The sequence below is a fragment of the Aythya ferina genome (genome assembly GCF_964211825.1).
Source record: "Aythya ferina genome assembly, chromosome: 13".
In the NCBI taxonomy this organism is placed as follows: Eukaryota; Metazoa; Chordata; class Aves; order Anseriformes; family Anatidae; genus Aythya; species Aythya ferina.
Window position 1 is genome coordinate 16024529 of NC_140311.1, and position 21680 is coordinate 16046208.

At 47.4% G+C, this 21680-nt stretch overlaps 1 protein-coding gene across 18 annotated transcripts in view; it reads left to right on the forward strand.

The window, feature by feature from the left end:
* ARHGEF9 (Cdc42 guanine nucleotide exchange factor 9) overlaps positions 1 to 21680 on the forward strand; it is a 178806-nt gene that overhangs the window by 119730 nt on the left and 37396 nt on the right. For all 18 annotated transcript variants that reach the window (XM_084535003.1, XM_084535016.1, XM_084535015.1 and 15 more), the window contains 4 exons: positions 2867 to 3058; positions 9268 to 9447; positions 11524 to 11756; positions 16039 to 16168. In XM_084535003.1, coding sequence (XP_084391129.1) covers positions 2867 to 3058; positions 9268 to 9447; positions 11524 to 11756; positions 16039 to 16168 — 735 coding nt within the window. The remainder of the gene's footprint in view (positions 1 to 2866; positions 3059 to 9267; positions 9448 to 11523; positions 11757 to 16038; positions 16169 to 21680) is intronic.

The window sequence follows — 21680 nt, forward strand, 5'->3', positions numbered from 1 at the left end:
ACAGACCCATTTTCACCGGGAGGCAGGTAAATCTGCGCCTTGGTGTCCAGCACACGTTGGAAAATAGCTTGGAGAGAGGAGAGATGGCTCCATTAGTGCCATCTCAGGGCTGCTCGCAGCAGAGGAGGGTCAGGCGTTTCAGGAGGAGAGCTGCGTGTGGCTAAATCCCAGCCAAAAAGCCCCCTGCCTACCGGCGACCGTGCACTGAGCTAAAATAGGAACCTGAGCAGTATGGTCTGGATCGACTCGGTATGACATTTACTAAGATACCAGGAAAAAATTGTGTCACCCCCAGTTTGCCTCCTGCCCCTTGCTGTCGCCTGCAGCGTGGCAGCTCGGGGTTTGAGCCAGCAGGTCGGTGAAGCAGAGAGGATCTGCCCGCTGGGGGCTTGGGGGGGTCAGAGGACACAAGGCTCTCAGTTTAATTTTCCCTGCCCAAACACAGCACAGCTACTCCTTGGGGCAAGCACGAGAGGATGTGGGAGCTGCATAAACCCCAAAGCTGAAGGTGTAAAAGCAGCCAAAGGTCCCTCTGCCGAGCGGTCGCTCATGGGTGAGTGTGGTGAGCACACGGTGATGCGTTCAGGTCCATGCTTCAAACTGTGCAAAAGCTTCCCTATGCCTCCCCTTCAGAAAGTCTACAAACCTCAAGAATATTCCCAAGATGTCCCAGGTAAGGCAGCTCGTCCCCATTTGTAGATGTGGAGGGCCTCAGCCGATAGGAGCGATTGGCCCAGGGTCAGCAGCAGAGCTGGGAATGTGCCTCGTCCGCTGTGAGGCACGGTCCAAACTTCAAATAATCCCCTGCAAGAAGGATTCTTGCTTGAGCTGGGGAGAACTCGAGAGGTTAAGACAAAAAGCCGGCGTGTTTGCACAGTGCTGTGGGATTAGTCCTTCCTGCAGATGGGGCTGGAGAGCGCAGGTGGAAGGCACATCGGGCTTCCTCCCATCCCAGTAAAGTTGTTTCATTTGCTGTTAAGCCAAAACAAGAGTCATCTAGACTGCAGCGGTATATTTTTTTTTCCTTTTGGGAACACGAATCCTAGCAGGAAAGAGCAAAAATTTCATTAAGAAAAAAGCAGGGCTCCTGAGATTCCCAGATGTGGAAGCGGGGAGTGCTCCCACACTACCCAAACGGCGTACCAAACCCTGCAGCTTTCACAAACCGTCCAAGTTTGCAAGCTTGCTGTTTGCCTGCGAGCTTCAAAACCTGTAGGATTCCTGCTTTCAAGTTTTTTGTTCCCCTTTTACAAAGATTTTTTTTTTTGGGGACACCCTGGGTGCCTCTGCGCCCGGTGTCGTGGTGCTCCTCTTCCCCTGGGGCTCATCCAGGCACGGAAAACCAGAGCTGACAGCTGCACTCGCCGTGCTGTGCTTCTGCCCTGTCACACGGGACATTAAACTGTCCTGGGGGAAGGTCCCAAGGCTGGGGGTTGCTGAAAGGCTGTCCCACGGGCAGGAGGAGGTCCCAGGTGGACAGAGCAGGCAGGACGTGGCCCCTGCTCACCGCTGGCCACGAGGGCATCTTGTCACCGTCACGCCCCGCGTGCAAAGTCCCTGGTAGCTCCTGGACACGGCACAAACACGACCCAGGTGAACAGTCAGGCTTTTTATGGCTTTTTTTTTTTTGTCTTTCGTAAGTTAATGGCACCATTAACATTCTGCTCGGCATGTGTTTTCTGCAAACACCTCGGCTTCTTGGCCTGTGCGGCTCACTGTAGGAAGACAAAATGTGGGAGCTGTAATAAGGGGCAATGTGGCTTAGCTAAACATAATAATTGGTTAGGAAAACAGGGAAGGAGCGTGGGAAGGGCTAGGTTTTTTTTTTTCACTTTACTAATTTGCAGGAACACAGTCTGCACAGGCACACAATGAAGGTGTTTAAAATGGGAATTAAGCTGAAAAATGGGAAATTCCTAAAAACTGTTAACAGTCAAAAGAAGAAGAAAAGATCCGGCTAACTCTGCAGCTTGTTTCCCTTGTGCCTGTCTGTGGGGACGGTTTCGCTGTTTACAGGTAGATGTATTTTTATGTTCCAAGGTCTCTGGTATTTTGGTCTTTAAATGCCAAGAAGAAAACTTGCTTCATTTATATAACAACGGAGATGATATTTGTAAGCCAGCACTATTTCTGTGTTTCAGCCTTTATGTAATGTTCATTTACAAACTGTGCTGAGCCCAATTTGAGTTTGTAAGAGTCACTTTAAGCAGATTTTATTTTGGGGAAGAGATAACAAAGGGAAGCATTTGATCCATATGCTACGCTCAAAGACAGAGACTAGGAGTCAGCGCTAGCTTTTAGCTTACAGGTTCAATGGATGTTTTTATTGGGGGATGGAAATTCAGTGTGCTGAAAAGGCAGAGATCCTTTTTTTCATCACATTCAGCAATTCACTGCCATTCGAAGGGTTCAGTGCCCAGGGGTGTGCTTGGCTCCCAGTCCAAACCTGCCCTCAGACCCGTTCGGAGATTTATTCTGCCAAGGAACGGCCCCGTCTGAGCTCAGCGCAGGGTGGGATCACAATCTCAGGATGCTGAGGCAGGGCATTTGCCTGAGCGAGAATGGCTCTTCATGTGAAACGATGGGGAAAGCTGCTGTGAAATGAAAATCAATGCTCATTCACAAATCCTGGCCTGGGAAGTTTGCAGCAACCTCAGTGCCGCAACCCAGAGAGCCTGAGCCGATGTTCAGATTCATTCAGATTTCTGCCCCAGCCATATCTCGTCCTTCGTAAATCAGTCAGCTGGAAAGGTCCTAGGCCGTACCATCATACGATCACGATTACCATCACCCGGCCTCTCTTCATTCGCTGGCTTCCTGATGGATTTACGATTCAGCTTGTTGCTCTCCCCTCTCCCCCTCACAGCTCTGGGTGAATCAAGAAGATGGCGTGGAGGAGGGAACCAGCGACGTGCAGAACGGCCACTTGGATCCCAACGCCGACTGCCTCTGCCTCGGCCGGACCGTCCAAAACCGAGACCAGATGAGAGCCAACGTCATCAACGAGATCATGAACACGGAGCGCCACTACATCAAGCACCTCAAGGACATCTGCGAGGTACGTGGGGTTGTGGCGCTGGGGACCCCGCAGGACGCACGATGGGCTGCTGAGAGCTGAGGACTGAGTTGGTCCTGGGGTGACGGGGGAAAAGTCACACTGTGTTTATTAGGAGTGTGTGTAATTGAGGAGCAGCATCCGTCAATAAGTATTGATACTTCTGAGTATTTTCTACTGGAGCTGCTAATTAGCTTTAGGTCGTATTAACCAAAAATACAATTTTCTGATCTTTTTTTCTGTATCACTTTGACTGAAAAATTATGAGGTTGAGATCTTTCAAGCATTTCTCTTAATTAAAACCCATCGCTGTCTACTTTTGAACTTGTGGCTAAGGAAATTAGGTTGTAATTAAAGCAATCAGTTAGCCATTCCACCTGTGTCTTTCACATTGGGTTCACAATTTCCCCTTGCTCAGGGGGGCTTCCATTTGCCTTCTCTTCCAGTGAGCAGAATGATCTCACCGTGGGAAATGAGGTACATTACATTTGCATAGTGTAAGGGAAACTGCAAGCAAATGCACGTTGATGACTGCCCCCTCACATCCTCCACTTGGTTCTTCCTCATTACATCCAATTAACGCCCCCAGCTCCTGACTGGCCTGCAGCCTCGGGGCCCCGAGCTGTGCCTGAAGTGCGTGGGGTGTTTGGGAAGGAGACCGTACAGCTCTGTCAGAGTGTGCTGCGGGACAGCTTGGGCACTGTGCATCCTTCTTACGGAGGGGCAGAAGTTCCTTAGCACTAAAATCAAGGTCCAGGGCTTTCAGCTCATCCCTCGGAGTGTTTAGGGGGCTGTGAGCCTGGGCTCTCTCTTCCCAGAGCCAATGTGCTGAAGCCCTTTGTGAATACTGCTTAGCAAATGTCTTCATCCTCCCTTCATACTTGCCCCTTTTCTATTGACAAGGCAGAGCAGCCATCCAAAAAAACCTCCGTGATGCTGTTCAAACAGGGAAGAATCTTGGGATTTCAATCTGGAAACAAATGAGCTTAATTTCAGCATGCTATTTCAGTCAGAGGGCTTTGCACTGAAGAAGGGAAGAACTGCAGGAACTTTTCCACGTGGTGTTTCTTTTCCTGCATTTGCACTTTTCTGTTGAACAACAAAATAAATCTGAACTTGCATTTGCCAGTCGTGTCACCGGGCTGCTGCTAAATCAGCTTCTCCGGAGGTGCAGATAGGTATAGTTCCAGTGAGGTCCGCGGAGTAACACTGATTTACAGCACCCAACGATATGCCCAATATGTGGGAGAGATCTGTGGGATACAAAACAGTACTGAGGGATAAATCTTCCTGTCAGGTAGAGCATCAGGAAATGATTCAGCTGCCTCGCTTAAAAAAGGAGGAGGACCCAAATGGGCATTCTCCTCTGCAGAGGAGACCCGGGCTGGCACAAGCTGCTCCCAGGGCTCCAGGAGATGTGGGTGGGTGGTGAGGGCTGGGCCTGATTCAGAGCTGGGTTCAGCAGTGGAGTTTTGCTCTTGTTGCTGAGTTTCACTGGCGTTAGGACTTGTTGTTCGTTGTGGCACCTTAAGATGTGGGGTTGTTCTTGGAGGACCGTAGCCCCTGTGAGGTGATGAGAGCCCTCTGACGGCTCTTTTCTGTTGTAGGACGTGTGCCTAGTACCTGCTATTATATTCTTACACACCGTGTTATTATTTACAACACCCGTGGCACTAGCCCTGCCGAGTCAGGAGCTCACAAGCCAGCCAGCACCAGCATGAAAATTACCTGCGCGATGCAGCTGGCTCGGAGGCTGGGGGAATCCCCCTGCTCAGCAAAGCCATACAGCACCAGCAGCTGCTGCTGCGCCCTTGTTTGAGTGTGAAGGGCTGGCTGCTGCTGCTGCTCTCTGGAACGGGTTTGCGAAGATTTTTATTAGGGGCAAAATGCTGAGCGTTCCCTGGCCCGCGTTATGGGGAGCTGACGGATCGTTATTCTGAAATATCACCGAGGGGAAAAGGAAGAAAAAAGAATTTAGCCTCAGGGAAACATCCAGCACTAGGAAATTCAGGCTTAGCAGTTAGAGGTTAGAAAAATAATCAGCTGCTGAAAACTAGGCTTTCCTAATGGTGAGCAGCAGCCAGCCTCACTGGCACAGCCTCTCCAGTAAAGCTCCATAGGTCCGTGTGGCCATCCCCAGGCACGAAAATACGTCCCCTGCCCCGGGGCTTTGGTCACACAAAGAGCAGGGTGGTGTGCTTTGGGGAGCAGCAGATTGGGACCAGGACGTGGATTAGGAGATGAGGCTTAATGTAAGGGGTGGGAACAGAGAAGCAGTTGGGAGATGAAAGGAAACCTCTGTATTCTGAGTAATCTGGGGGTGGGAGGGGAGGAAGGGCAGCCAACTTCCAGTGCTGTGTTTTTCCTCTTTTCCAACTAATTTCACTTTGAATTTATTTTTTAATAACATTGTCTGGATTCCACCTAAACTTTGCTGTGGTGCCAGGACAGCTCTGAATGCTGAGGAGCAAACATCCTCACTGCATCTTAGCCGGTCAGCGTGGCTCTGTTGTGCAGAGCTGGGACAAGCTTTCCTGTGCTTCTTCTGTTTCGGGGCTGGCTTCTTCTGTGCCCTTCTGAGGAACCAGCTTGTGTTCCTGATGGACTTCATTACACATTTTAGGTGGGTCCCAGGGCAATCACAGTCTGCATCCAAAAAATGAGTGGTGCTGGTGGGGAGAGGAGCAGGACTGATGCACGGATCCGTGCCTGATGCTCAGTCCTTGCTGTTCAGGAGATGAGGATTTTGCTAGCCCAGATGGTACTGGTCCAACCTGGAGGGAAGTCTACAGGGCAGGGTCTCCCCAGCGTGGCTCAGAGATGGAAGGAAATGGAAATATCACCACCACTGCCTTTTCACTCAGAGCCTGCAGCAGCTCTCATCTCCTCATGCTGAGAGCATTCTTGCTGAGAGCATCTCACCGTGCTCTCAGCAGGACAAGAAGAAGGATGGAAGGATTGGCCACCTCTCCTGACCGTCTCTAAACCCATTCTGGGGTGGAGAAAACTTAGCACTTAACCTCCTGCAGATACTTTCCAACTTTGGCCTTTACCTCAGGGACTACATGGAAATGTACTTTAAAAGGAGCCAGTTTGACAGCTATTTTTAGGTATTCATTGAACAAAACACTCTCCAACATCTGCTCATCAGTCAGCTATCCCTCCTCTGAGCAGACCTGATGGGATGAGCAGGAGGAAGATGACGTTGTTTTATGTAACAGAAGTAAATTTACCGGAAAAAATATGCAGCAGCCTTCTAGCTGGCGCTTGCTGCGTGTTATCTGTAAATCTGCAGTCTCCCCTTTGCTGGAAACCAACCATCAAAACGCACAAACTGGAGAGGGGAGAAGCCTTGGGAATTCCATGCGTTCGGGAATTCTCCCTGTGGTTTCATAGGTGCCTGTGCAGAAACGTGCTGCTTCAGCTTCTCAGGAGCACGTGATTTAGGCGAAGTGATGAACCAGCACACAGAGGACGGGGAATATTCACGACGGTAGCTGCAGCCAACAGCAACCCCAGGGCTGGAAGTTGTTCACATAAATCATCCACTGCCTGATGTCTCAGAGCTGTGTGTGTGCGAGGGGAGCCTGGCTTGCAGGCAGCCTGCAGCGTGCAGCGGGGCAGAGGCCCCAGCACAGACACATTGCTGCACTGCTCGCGCTGCAGCCAGCTTCAAAAAGAAGAGCCTGGCCTTGTGGGCAGGTCCACGTCTTTTCTTTATTTTATTTTTTTAATTTTTTGTAGCTGTTCTGAGACAAGCAGGTAAACACGAAAAGCAATAGGTGCGTTGTTCTGTGATGGTTTGTATTTTTGTTTGCCCTTCAACTGTCCTATAGCCTGGGAACCAGCCTGTTCCCATTCCTCCTGGCCTTAAAAATGAGAGAGGGAAACCCAGAGAAGTGAGTCATCGAGGAGCTTCTTGGAAGAAGGGAGACCTAGATCTGGTAAATGTGGAAGGTGTTCCATAACCCAAGCTTCCCAGCTGAAAAAGCAGGCACCTTCGGGGTAATGGCATCCTTCTAGCTAAGCTGGACATCGCAGAGGCTGGTTCTGTGCCAGGTCGGCCAAAGTTGCATTTATCATTCATCTGCTTGAAGTTCTCCCTCCCAGGAACCACATGGTGAGGCTGAAGGACAGCTTATTATAGCGTCCCAATGGCTCGCATTGTGGGCCAGCAGCTGCGTGTCACCAGCTGGCGGTTCGTCTGTGTGACTAAGCATCTAGAGCTCCCAAATATAGCCATTCAACTGGAGCTGTTGGCAGTTTTCCCTTCTTTTTTTTTTTTTTTTTTTTTTTTCTTCCTCTCCCTATATAATAAAGGCAAAGTCATCTCCTGATGACCCCCATATTATTCTGTTTTCAGTCAAGAGGCCGCGGTCCAGAAGAGGCCAACACAGCGTTTGATATTTAGCCTTGCAAAGTTTCTAGTCTAAATCATCCAGACAGGCGAGGCACGGGGGGGAGAAGTGATTTGCTCAGTGTCACCCAGATCAGCGGCAGGGTCAGAAATTCAGCCCAGGCACCCCGAACCTCCATGTGACACCCCATCCCCTCCCCACATGTATTTCAGTGTCTGAAGGCTTCGTGATTCAGCCAAAACCAGGGCGGTGAGTTCATGGACGAGGCAGGGCCAGCAAAACAGGAACGCAGACAGGGATCGGGGTGGTGTGTTTTCTTTTTGCCAGGATATTGATCCACCACGTCTTTTTAGGTCAGGAGGTCTTTGGAGCAGTGCTTCCTTGCTGATTTGTTTGTGTGCTGTCCAGCTAAACGTGGGCTCAGCACCACTGGGTAACACGGGCGGATGAAGATGAAGAGGGACCTTTTGGTTATTGCACTGGGTCAGGATGCAGGAGGCCTGAACTGCTGCCAGCTCCATTGCAGATTCATTCTGTGATTTTGGAGAGTTTCTGTAAGCTCTCTACATGCCAGTTCTTCCTCTCTCTCCGTTTACCTTTCATGTCTGTAGGCTCAGTGAGTGAGCCTGATGTTTGTACAAAGCAGGACACAAAGCCTGGTCCTCTGTTCCCACTTAACCAAGGAAGAAGAGATGGTAGCTGAGAAAACAGGACAAAATTTTCACATTTTAGCTGTTTGGAATAGTGTATTTGGAGTAATCTCATGAAGGATAGAGGAAACAAAGATGAAAACGATGCTGCTTTCCTCTAGATGGCATTGATGCAGCTCGTGCTGCTCCCTCGATCGGGTGAGCCGAAACTCCCCCAACCTCCTGCACTGCTTTTGGGGTTCCCTGCCGGGAGGCCAGCAGGACAGCAGCCCTCTTGCTTTTGTCTCAGGTGTGGGACAAACCATGCTGCCTCCCACGTCAGGGAAAGCTGCAAGAGTGTTTGCCTTCAGCATGTCACCGGGTGCTGAAACGACTCGGGACGGGTACACCGCTCTCTTCCAAGAGCAAGGCCATGCAGCCACATGTTAGTTAAGTATTTCTCAGCGTGGTAGGCAGCTTCCTTATCATGAGTGCTGTGGCTAAAATGAGAAATCAGAGCAGGCAGGGGACCAAACAGCCCCTCCCAGCTTTCCCTGTAATGCCACATGCCACTGAAGACGATGGGGAAACAGCGATGTTGGTAGGAGCTGCCCCTGATGCTGGGTAGTGCGAGGCAGGGAGTTTTGAAGGACCAGGCATATGATGCTGTAACGCACCTCTCTGAGCCATCAGCCAAATGCTGCTGTTCTCTGCAGCACAAGCAGGGACACGGCAGTTTCAGGCTGTACTGCCTGAGATCTCTGGGGAACTTTCCCTCTGCAAAACTGATTCATGCAGAATGCTGAAGGACATTGAGGCGCTGTTCCCCCTCTGCACTTCTCTCCTGTACACGCGCTGTCTCCAGCACTGTCTGGTGTGGGCTGTAAAGCCTGGTACATGCTGGGGCTGGGGTGTCCTGAGCGAGGGTAGCGCTGTGGTCTGCTGCAGGTTGCAGTGGGAGCAGTGCTTGCAAGTGCCAAATGTTGTAAATGAAATATTGTCTGTCAAAAATGGACCTAGAGGTTTCTGAAGCCTGTTTTCCCTATTGCACGCTTACTTGTAGAGAGCAGCTGATGGAGACTGTCATGCTTTAAAAGTGGATTTTGTTTTCAGAGATGTTTTCTGGTTCTGTTTTCACTTACTCCGTCCTCAAGAAAAACTTGGGAGCTGCTTCAGGAAAAGCGTTTGGGTTATTTTATGGATTGCTCTGTCTTGCTTCTTACAGGGTTACTTGAAGCAATGCCGGAAGAGACGGGATATGTTCAACGATGAACAGCTAAAGATCATCTTTGGTAACATTGAAGATATCTATAGATTTCAGATGGGCTTTGTCCGGGATTTGGAGAAACAGTACAACAAAGAAGATCCCCATCTCAGTGAAATTGGACCGTGTTTCCTTGAACACGTAAGTCCATTTGGCAATTTTTGTTTTTTTGTTTTATGGTGGGTGCAGTGGGGATGTAGCAGAAGTCAGAAGGCAGGAACCACTCAGAATCTAGTTTGTGTTCATCAGTCCTGTTCTGTTCCAGTTACACACCACGGGCTCCTCCACAGGCACTGTATCCACTTTGGGAGGTACAGCTGCAGGGAGAACTCAGTGAAGTATATAGTTGGGTAACGCCCCAGGGCATCTGAATCCCAAAAACTTTTCACATCCTCCCTCATGTTATGTAGGCACAAGGTCCCTCACATACCCCCTACCTTCTTTTTCTCCTCAAAATATGCAGTAAATCCACTCACAAGCCATCCTCATCAGGTCATGGATGACCAGAAGGTTGGAATAGGTAGGGCAGTCTGGAGGAGTAAGAAGAGGCATTAGTTGTGTGTTACACAAAGCAAGCAGAGGAGAGCAAGTGCCTCGGCTGTTCGCTGTGGCACTGAGCTGCATTTGCAAGGGATGAAAAACCCACAGAGCTTCGGATGCCTTCACCTGCAGGGCCAGGTGCGAGGTGGCAGCAGGGTGGCAGAGAGCTCGTCCCCGCTGAGTGCACCCCGAGCAGGACAATCCAGCTGATGATGCACTCCTGGAGGCTTCGGGCCAGCCCCTCGTGCTGTTACATAAGCCACGTGTTACAGGAGCTGATAAATCGGGCAGTGCTGGAAGTGTGTCAGGAAGTGTCAGGGAAATTATGGTCCTGCAGTTTTAGGCTTTCCTTTACGGAGACTGAAGTGCTGTGTCAGCTTACACACGGGGTGCTCCGACCCAGGACGCAGGTCCTGTGCTTAGAGCCAGGTCCAGCTAACCCCAGCTCACTGGCCAGAGAAATTTCCAGCAGACAGTCATGAAACTTTAGTGGGGCATCCCTGAAAAGGTTTGCAGCATCTCTTAAGCATCACTGGTCTTCTAATTAAAAAGCAAGCTTATTCCTGAGAAATTGCATTATGGCATTAACATTGCTCGCTTTTATCAGAGCCTGCAACCTCTGCTGCTTGCTTCCAAAGCACACAGCGTATTGCACCTTTGTGCAAAAGAAAAGTATGAAATCTTGGTGAGCAGCAGTAACTAAAACTGCATGTCCTAAGGCTGTGCTGTCAATTCATTTACAGTAACAATAAGTAAAAGTTCCTACTGCTCTTACTGGGAGAAATACCTGACATCGCTGTCATCATTTCCGTAGGTGTTGAAAGCTGGCTAATAAAATCCTGATAAATTATCCCTGTTTAGCCACTGGGGGAAACTGAGGGATGAGGACATTAAGATCCTGTTGTTTGGGCCTGCCAGCTCCTTCCTCACCCATTTCAGCAGGAGAGAGGCGTCAGTGCTTGGCTCTTGGTCAGCCGCGGTGCTGGGGAGGAAAGCAGGCTGCCCTGTTCCCAGAAAGGCACGTTACAGCCTGCCTTTCCTTGGGCTTATGTCAGGGCTGGCTGAACTACAGACTTCAGTGTGGCAGCCCGTTTGTTTCTGCCTCTTCCTTCCAGCGTGATCCTTCTTACACCTTTTATTTGGGGTGTCTGTGTGGCATTTGGGGACGATGTGTGGTTGGTGAAGGCAGGAAAAGGAGACTCCAGCCCAACTAGTGCAAAAAGCCTGGTTAGAGCACTGCCAAGGGTGGCTGGGCACGCACGTGCAAGGGGTTTTCATTTTTGGTGTTTGTTTTTCCAGTCTTTGGTGTTTACTGACTCTGGGGAAATCTGTACAGTAGTTGGTTCCTGGGGTTCCCTGTTGGTAAAGGGGTGTTCAAAACTACTCACCTGTCACAAAGAACAATCTCAGCAGTCAATTTGAAGCTGAGAACACCCACAGCGGTTTCCTTTACCACAGCAGGGACTTATAGAGACCTCAGCACTGTGCAGGACTTGGCCCCCCGCTGCCCATGCAGCAACCATGCAGCACCTTCACTGAGCAGGAAGAGGACTTGGGGATCCTCCCTCCTCCCGTTGGGGTGTCCCTTTTTCTTTAGCCATCACGTTGGCAGGTGGGGTGACGGCCTGCTCGTGGCGCCTGTCTGACGTGCGCTCCCTTCCCTCCTGCCTTTCACAGCAAGATGGCTTCTGGATCTACTCGGAGTACTGTAACAACCATTTGGATGCATGCATGGAGCTTTCCAAGCTGATGAAAGATAGCAGGTACCAGAATTTCTTCGAAGCGTGTCGTCTGTTGCAGCAGATGATTAATATTGCCATCGACGGTTTCCTTCTGACGCCAGTGCAGAAGATTTGCAAATACCCCCTGCAGCTCGCAGAGCTCCTCAAGTACACTGCACAGGATCACAGGTATGGGGATGCTCTTGTTACACAAAGGGGTTTTGCTCACTGCTTTTCTACGTGGCCTCTTAATGCACACGGGGGTTGTTTTTATGTCTGTCCAGCTCTTCTCTTAATGACATCTTGTGGAAATTGAAGCAGGGCAAAGGTTTAGCAGATAGCTAGAAAGCTTCTCAAAGCACCGATTCTCAGTGGAGCCAAACTCATCTCTCTTGTAATCAGACGTGAACTAATTACCCTTGGATGTACTTTATGATGCTACTGGTTACACTAGAAAAATTACTTAATTAGCAGTCAGTGGTCAGAAAGGCTTATTCCTTTATCCTAGGGAGGGCATGTAGTGGGTGGAGGGCCACATCTGCAGCTCAAACCTGCCTATGCTCAGATCCTGGGAAAATTCAGAGCCCATTCTGCTTTTCAGCCTCATTCCATCTCTGATTTTGCCACTGGGTTTTTAGGATCAGAGGAGCACCTGGCAGTTTGATATCTTCCCCAGAATTTTATGGATCTCTTTTGCTTCTGATGAGGGCAATCAGTCTAATTACCTGACCTAGTGTGAGTTGAGAATAGTACTTACGATATCAGTTATGGTAGGTGAAAGAAGAATGAGGCCCCCTAAGAACAGATTATCCTCTACTGTGTCAGTTTTCTTTCTTTTTCCAAAACCCTTTTTAAAATGAAGTAGTTTAGAGGGGAAAAAAAAGAAAAAAAAAAAAGACCACAAAAGTTTCAGAAACTTCTGCAAGTGTTTGATTTTTTGTTTTTGTTTCCCAAAACCAGCTCTGGAAGTGCAGAGAAAAGTGACATGAGCAGAGGTATATTTGTTTGCGATGACCTGGTTCACCAGTTCCACTGATTGATGCTAGCTCAACGCCTGGTTAAAAATCACCAATTTTGATATGCATTTGGCTCCCGATCCAATTTCTTTTATTCCTTTCCTTGCGAGGCCAAATCAAACTTGGAGTGGACTCATGGGAATGTCGGGGTGTCAGAAACCAGCTCTAGGATCCCAAACATTGTGGCTTCTTTTGCTCACCAGCCATGTGGTGTCCCCACAGTACTTAGGGTGAATTTGGATGCCTGGCTTTACAAGGGGGAGCTGCTAGCAGCCTCGGGGAGAGGAGGTCTGTGCTTCAAGTGACCTTCTCTGAATTGTTTGGTAGCAATACCGAAGGGTATGTGGACAGTGTGATTACACAAGGGTAAATTATTTGGAAGAGTGCATTCCTTTGGGATGTTTTAAAATCGGCATGTGTTTAAGTGATCAGACAGAGTCATACTCCGCGGAGACTCAGCGCTTTCCTGCCATTAAACAACAACTCGTTGATTCAGACCGAGAGCTCTTTTTTACTGGATTGTGCCCGTGACAGGACACAGCTATGGACGCTTCATTTCTCTTTTTTCTTCATTTTCTGAGAAGGAAAAGCAGGATTGTTTGCCTTGTGAAGCGTAAGTCCCCTGGAGCTGTAACACAGCACACGTGGGGAGCCTGTGGCTGCACAGAGAGCCAGCAAAATGCTGTGCCTTGGTTAGTGTGGGCATGCCCCAGAGAACTTACTGACCTGTGGTGGAGTGGCGTTGTGACACAGGAACGCAGTGGGTTGCACCACACCATCCTGTGGTCTGGCTCCTCCAATTCCTGCGTTCAAGGAGCCTGGGAGCAACCTCCAGGCAGCCCAGCTCGCGGCCCAGACCGCTTTGTGCCATGAGCAGGGAAAGTGATGCGCAGGGAGCGTGTCTCAGCACCAGATGCCTCCACGTCAGGGCTGTGCAGAAAACCCAGGCTGCCCCAGTACCTCTTGAAATACGAATATTTTCTGCTTCCTTTGGGGCTGGAGGTGAGATGAGCAAAGTCTGAGAAGAACAGCAAGTAATCTTTGGGGAATGTCACGTTGTGGCAATACCAGACACAGGGAAAAGCCAGCTACCTGCAGGCTGGGGTACTGTCAGTGTCAGTGATGAACCATGGAAACCAAGAAGCCAACTGGGGAGCTTCAGCTGGGCTCCTTAATCAGGTGGTGAGCCGTCCTCATGCACTTGCAGTTTGACAGTGCTTGTAATTCGATTGTGAGTCTGAAACAGAAGCTAGAATAATTTTCTGTTGGACTAATTAGTGGACTAATACAATGAAATCAGGCCCATCGCTGGCTGGATTAGGAGTCTCTTAGGCACTCTGATTAGAATTTTGCTATGTAGAAAACACTGTTTAAATCAATTGCACCATTTACAGAGTAAGGCAAACCTCAGGAAGAGCACTGAGTCCCAATGAAAGTAATTGCTAGCTTCATCTAAGAGTGAGACATGACATTCTTTTTCTTTGCTACCTCCTCTTCACTAATACCTGCTTGTAGAGCTGTGCATCTTCCCTGTACCAGTTCAGGGCACCAGTGCTGAAATCAGAAACCTGACCACTCTCCCTCAAGTTAGCATGTGGTATTAGGCAAAAGTCTAGGGTTGCATCCTGACCAAGCCCTGGAAAGAAGTCACTGCATCCCCAAAGTAAGCAGCAATTTCCTTACCTTAATTTCATAGTTAATGTTATCCTATTATTAATGCACTGCCCAAATGCTTTGCTTCTGTTATTTTTTTCTTCAAAGTTTTTGCCAGCTCTGCCGCAGACATGGGCTAGGAGCCCAAAAAAAGTTTGGGCATGACTCTTTCTTCAGTGCTGTGTGAATGAAAAATGTGCATGGGGTTTTCTCTTCAAACAGAACATTAGAATTAGTGAATTAGCATTACCAAGATAAAACCCAGCTTGATTGGCATTGGCCCACTCCGCATGGAGGCAGGCATGAGGGTGTTTTCAAAGCCTGGCTCCCTTCAATTGCTCATTGTTTTGAGGCTGCTTCATTTGAATTTTTCACAAAGCCACATCTGTTCACCTCCTAAAGATTTACACCAGTTTAATATGAAGTAAATATATAAAGGTCCTAAGTGCAGCTTGCTGGTGTCCTGAGCACTCCTGCTGCAGATCGGAGCTGGAATTAGGAGTGTGTGAACACGTTACGAGATGGAGACTCTGCTAACGGGAGGACTGACATTAGCCTCCCTTGCAAGAAATCCTTCTTTGTGGATCAGGCTGTGTGTGTCAGCCCATCCTCTATTCTCCCTCACTTTGTTGAAGGACCAGCCGTGATGCTTTGGAATTTTGTAGGATTTATTTTAAGCCCAGCTAGAAGTTTGACAGGAGAACTGAATAAAAATTGAAAACGGATCTCAAGATTTCATCCAAGAAAGGATGGCAAAATAGCAAATAATATTCTGTTGTATATTGTATTGCGAATGTTTCTTAATATTTATCCTGTATGGATCAAACAGGGAAATGGACCTAAAGATCCACTCTAATTCACAGCACTCACCCCTATTTTAGCTGTCACCTGTGCAATCCTTCAGCAATAATCAATAAAGCCATTCTCCCTGCAGCTGCCCAAGATCACAGTTTTTCTCATTAGTCAGCAGTCAATATCAGCCCTTAAGTTACTAATAAATTACGGTGGCATTATGGCAGCTGGCCTTGTCTGTCTTTCCGATTAAAATGAACATTAAGGTTCCCTGGAATGGAAAAGAAGGCACAGGGTGGAAATCAATAGCATTGATTTCGCCATCACTTTTTGAAAAGACTGATCATCATCTTTGCTGGCCCTGGCGGGAAGCTATTTTCACTCTGTGTTATTACACTCACAGGCCTGTCCAGGGGAAAAAAAATACAAAGAATTCTTTTGATTTGCTCACCTGAAGTCTGCAGTATGAGTGAATGCCACTGGATTATGCTCTGGGGCACTCTTGGAATCACCTTATAGCTTGGAAGAGGCTCTGGCTGATGTCTAATCAAAAAATATTTTCTAATATTCATTTTAAAAACATAAAAATCCAGGCCCAGAGACAGGCCATAAAAATGTTCAGACTTTCTTTTAGGATGTGCTTTAGCAAGCACCTTAAGACTTTAAAGACTGATAGCCACAGCAGTTGTAGGTTGGGGTGGCAGAGGGCAGACCCTTCCCAGTGGGGCTGCCTCAGTGCAAACCACGTGAGAAGCTGTGGCCTTTTCTGACTCATGCACACACTATTTGGGTTGTAAGCCAGCTGCTTTTTTTTTTTTTTTTTTCAATGATCCAGAAAGATATTGGAGTTGGAAAAAAAAACACATAATGATGAGTGGCAAATCCTCCCTTCATTTCTTTCTAAAAGGATGGTGAGATTTTGCTGCTGGTGATGATAGACTGCTGAAAGTTTCCACTGCACATCAGGCTCTATTTTCTCTATTTCATGGACTCTGTTTTGTGTTTGACAGTGACTACAGGTATGTGGCTGCTGCTCTTGCCGTCATGAGGAACATGACTCTACAGATCAACGAGCGGAAGCGGAGACTGGAGAACATTGACAAGATAGCTCAATGGCAGGCCTCCGTTCTGGACTGGGAGGTACAGTACCTGTTCGGCCCTGATTAGATGCTATAAACCTGGGAAAAGTAAATTCCATGCAGCTGTTGGAATTACCCTAGACTGCAGAGCTCATTTCACACAACCTGGTCTGGGTATTTGTTGGAGAAGACCTTGGAACTGGAACAGAGGAGTCATACTTACAGACTTTGGAGATGATACTTTTTGGGGATGTAAAGCATTAATGGTACTCTGAAGAACATTGAGGGTCCAGTTCCAGTTTCATCAGTACAAGTCTGAATTAACTTCTGTGATTGCAGTGCCATTGTTCTGGGAGTACGAGAGATTTAGATGACACTCTGTGCATTCTGTCTCTGTGCTCTGTGACTGGGGAAGAAGTAGGAAGAGAGGTAGCAAAAAGCCCTGGAAATCAGGACAGGTTAAAAAAAAAAATGGAGAAAGCTTCTGTTTTTATGGTTAGAAGCCAAAATGTTACGCTGAATTGAAGAGATGCTACTTGCACATTTAAACTGAGTTTCCACTTAAAGATGTGTCTGAAGCAACTCTGTGTAGCTGCGGTGTAGGTAATGAGCTGAGAATACAGAATCACAGAGTCATAGGGGTTGGAAGGGGCCAGTACCGGCAAGGCAAAGGCAGCCGAGGGATTCCCCACCAGCAGGCCTTCGCTCTCCTACATTTTTGCCATGTGCTTTAAAAGACAAATCCAAGCTAAACACTTGTTCTCCTTTTTTTTTTTTTTTTTTAATCCCTGAATGTTTTTGAATCATTGTATGAATGTAATCTGTGAGTAGGGTTTTTGAGGCAGACCCAGGACAAATGTTTTTGTAAATCCCTCTTTGTGTTAAATCATCGAGCCATGTGTTTAGTAAGTAGGTACTTGTAGTGGTGGCATGGCTTCCATTCTTCCTTATGGTCACAAAGATTTGGAATAACTCCACATTCAAGTCAATGGGATAACACTGTATGAGTTAGTATATGGGAAAGATGCATGGTTTGTTTAATTTTTTTTATTATTTTTTTTTGGGGGGGGTACGAGGGGAAGATCTAGGAAGGCTGGGAGCAGAGGGAGAGAAATGCAGGTACATCACCTAATTGCATATCCTCCTTGACTGAATTAGTATCATTGCTATAACAAGGGTTAGATTCAAGCCTGGATCTCCTGATAAAACACATAAATGCAGCAATCATAGCTGGTTCTTAAATTTTGACCGTCAGTGAGAGGAGAGAATGCAGATGATTTGCTTGATTGTTTTATTGTTGTTTACTGGGAAGAAACCATTCTCTAATACTGACACACAGACTCATTTTCGGAATTAGAAAACTGCTTTCAAGGAGGCACAGGACCATCGGATACATCTTCAGCCTTCAGTATATTCTATGTGATGAGCTAATGTGTGTCATTTGTAAGAAATGCCAGGGCTCTCATTGTAAATAAATCTAGATTAAGGACGGATCAATTCCTAGTCAGTGAATATTCATGTGCAAATGGAAAGCCAAGGTGACCTCCACACAGGATCAGTGGGATAGCAGTTTCTTTTTCTATTCCATTAGCTCAGTTGATAATTCATTTTTATTTAGCTGTATCCTTGATAATTCATTCCTGCATAGCTGTACCTACTCTTTATCTCCATCGTATCCTCGGGAACTTGCCGGTTCATTCTTCCAGGGGCTTATCAATTACTTCTCCAAATTTCCAAGCACAATATCACAGCACCATCCTTCAGCTTCTCATAATATAACAGAACCTGCTGTTGCTGCTGCTCAGAGATCCAATAGGAATATAGTTGCTGTCCCCATTCAAAGGAAAGCACCATTCTTGCCATTTTTATACTATGTTTTGGATCAAGAATAGTCGTGGAGTTGTGGTGAGAACACTAGAGGATGAGAGCTTGATGCAGCAGAGGACTTTGCTGTATTCTTGCCCCTAAAGTAACTTCTGAATCATCAGATCCAGCCTCCACTTCACAGATGTCCGTGTAATGGCCAGGAGGATGCACAAAAACAAACCCAAACCACTCAGAAGTCAGCTGTAGTATAATGCAGGAAGGGAGCAGGATGCCAGATCTGTCAGATCTGATGCTTCGCTCTGTCCTCAATCTGCAGGTGCTCTCTGCAGGCATTGCAAGCCCAGGCTGCTAACTTCCAACCCCCCCACTCAGCTGATCTCTGTCTGCAGGACACATCTCCCAGGCTCCATTTCCTGCCCAACCTGCAGGGGTTCAAGCCTACCTCTGCTACAGCTAGGCTGTTACGGAGCAGAAGAGGGATTTCCTGGTAGATATTCTCTTCCAGTTTGTGGGGAGTTATCTAGGTTGGAGAGTAGAAGACTGTGACTCCTGATTTCTCTTTGGTGGAGGACAGCTGAGAGGTGGTGACCCGAAGTCAACTTCATGCTTCTGCAAGTGCTTATCCAGCTGATTTTAAATGCTCACTGAAATGGAGGCAGGAACCCACAGCATTACCCTCCCATCTTTCTGTGGCCCTATTCCTGCTCTAATTAGCCTTTGTACCCAAAAGCACTCCTTTCCGTCCCTGTGTGTGTGTCACAGTGGCTTCCTGATCTCTCCAGCTGGCACAGCAGTGCAAGCAAGCAATAGCAGCATGGATCTGGAGTACAGCACAGTCTTGCTTGAGACAATCCAAAAAAAAATATCACAAAACAAAACAAAAAACAGCAAACCCAACTACAAGAAAGCAGGAATGAGGAGAAAAACAGTTCAGGCATTTTTCTTCCCCCCACCAGAAATTCATGCAGGGCACAAGATAGAGATAATCCCTAATTACTACTGTATTTTGCACTTGGTGAATTGTTTCAGCAGCAACCAAGGGTAAATGTTTAAGGACGTTGAAATACTTCATTTAGAAAATGTTTTTCCTTAACATCTCTATACTAGCAATGCTGACTTTCTGATTTGAAATTGCATTTTAATTTCTGAATTTACCTGTGTTTTGTGATAGGATGTTGGAAATAGATTTTTAAAAAGAGAAAAAAAATCAAAACAAATATTTAGTGAGTGCATATTTGAAATGAACTTGTATACAAAGTGTGCATACACGTATTCTTGCAAGGAAAGGGTGTTATTGGGAATGCACACATATTGCTGATCCTAAAACAAATTTAAAAAGCAGGGGGCATGTCCTAGCTAATCTGAGCAGAAGGGATTTTATTGAATCCTGTGGAGTTGTGCCTGTGTGTTTCAGGAATCATTTTAATCCCTCAAGATTTTCTGCACGGCCCCGTGAAGGTGAATTTCAGGGTCAGCATTTGACAAATGTGAACATCCTTCAGCTACCAAGGCCAGACCTTTTTTTCAGGCAGTCACGTAAGCAGGGGCTGCTGGTTTAAATCGCAAATGGGACCGACAGAGAGCGGTCTGACTTTAGTGGCAGCTGATAACTGTGCTGTGGCAGCCAGGGCACGAAGTTGGAGGAATTACTGGCAGCTCTGGTAGCTTTGTGCAAGTAATGACTGGGCGAAATCTTCAGGGATGATTCAGATCTCACTGACTGCTGTAAATTAGAAATAATCCCAATCACTTTGAAATGTGTTCCTGTATAATTTGTAGGAACATGGTCTTGACCCAAAACCCTGGATTGGACTGTTACCATGTGTGACTCACTTTTTTTATTTTGTAACTTGGATTTCCAACGTATAAACAGACCTAGAGAGGTGCTGCCCCTGCCTACACTAAATTCTCTAGTGCCTTTTGTCCTTTCGGTTGTTAATGGCGCAGAATATAGGGCTTCCACCACCTCCCGCCGAGACCTTTCAGTGTCTGAGAGCTCTTGTTGTTATGAAGTGTTTCCTGATGTTCAACCTCTATTTCCCTTCGCTCAGCGTCATCCTCTTACTTGCAGTTAAATATCCTTAGATCAAAACAGTGACATTTAAAGGCAGGTAGGTAAAACTGGTGCACGCAGTTAGCTGGAGTGGGCTCAGCCCAGCGTGCAAAGTCTCCTCTGGATCAGACCTGAAACGGGCCAGACAGAGCCTGTTGTGGGCAGCCTTTACATGCTCAGTCCCTCCTTGGCCCCTCTGGGAGAGTTGCAGATCCCAAAGGTCACTGCATAACGTGTACATAGCACTATAAAGACATTATTCCCCCAAAGCCCACCGTTGGGGCAGGTCTTTCTCAGAGGAGGGAGGCGATGTGGCAGGGCTCCCCATCCCATGGACATTCCCTGGGAGGGGATCACTGGCAGTCCCTGAGCCAGCAGCGGGGTGTTTGGCACCGGAGAGAGCCTTGCTCATCAGCCTGCATTAGTCTCAACCTGCTATTTAAGCAGATTACTTCGGTTTATGTAGATTTCTAGATATTTCTACCCGAGATTCCTGTGGGTTGCCACTTTGGCAGGTTTCAAGAGCATTATATTTACATGAAGGGAAAAATACATATAATTGAGAAATATAATGAACACTGTCCTTTTAAACTTCTTCCCATTCTTGTTATTTACTGGTCCTTTAAATCAAGACTCGGTGCCCTTAATTATGTAATATATTATAGTTGGCTTCAGCGTAATATTACGTTATTGAATCCAAGAATGACACGAAACATGCTGTTTTCAAAGTGAGGACAGCCTGATGAGAAACCCTCCTGGGAAAAAAAATCACAACAGGGACTGAAACAGATCCATCTTTTCTTTTCTTCCTTTTTTTCCTTTCCCCAGCAACAGAAGGTATCAAAAAATGAGCCTGATGAAAAGGACAACATTTCTCTTGCTTTCCTTTTTCTGATCTTTCCGTAGCCCAGAGTGCTAATCAGCCTGTCAATCTCTAATTAAAGAACAGCAGTGTCAGGCAGAAGAGAGCCCTGCTCGCTGAATGCTAACTAGGAAAGGGGATTTTGTGCCCAGCAGTAGCAGCTGGGGGCTGTGCTCGAGGTGGGCTCGGGCAGAGGGGTGGTCTGGAGCCGGGACAGCCCCAGCTCAGGTGTTGCTCTCGGGATGAAGCAGCGGGACAGCCCGAAAAGGAACACAATTTTCACAACATTTTCACAACATGCAAAATGCAATACCAACCCTATCGTTTCAGATCTGACTTTTTTTGTTTTAAATGGCTTGCAGGGACGACACGGTTTGGATTCAGCTAATCAAGTAGAAGTGTTTACAGAGCCCTCTGTGTATCCTCAGGCTTGAGATGCTACCACAGGAGTAAAAGACAAAGCTGGGTTTCTATTTTTAGCAGACAGCCCTTTCTAGGCTTGCCCCTTCTCATAAAAGCTCCTCTCCGTAGGCTTGTATTAATCTTCTTCGTGTAAGCTCACGTTTAGTCAGAAAAGCCCCCAGTTTCTGCAGTCTGTGTGCTTCCTTCAGAGGCTTCTTGTTCACGGCCTTGCCTAGGCCCGAGCTTTCTCAGCAGCTCTCGGTCCCTGGTTTTTGGCCAGGAGGTACCCACTGAGATTGGGCCCTGCCACCTCTCTGAGACCCCGTAAGGCCCATCCCTTCTGGGAATGACCCCCTGTGTGCCTGGGAAGTTATCCCTAATTAGGCCTTGGGATACTACAGCCACAGAAGGGAGATAGAGAGGCAGATA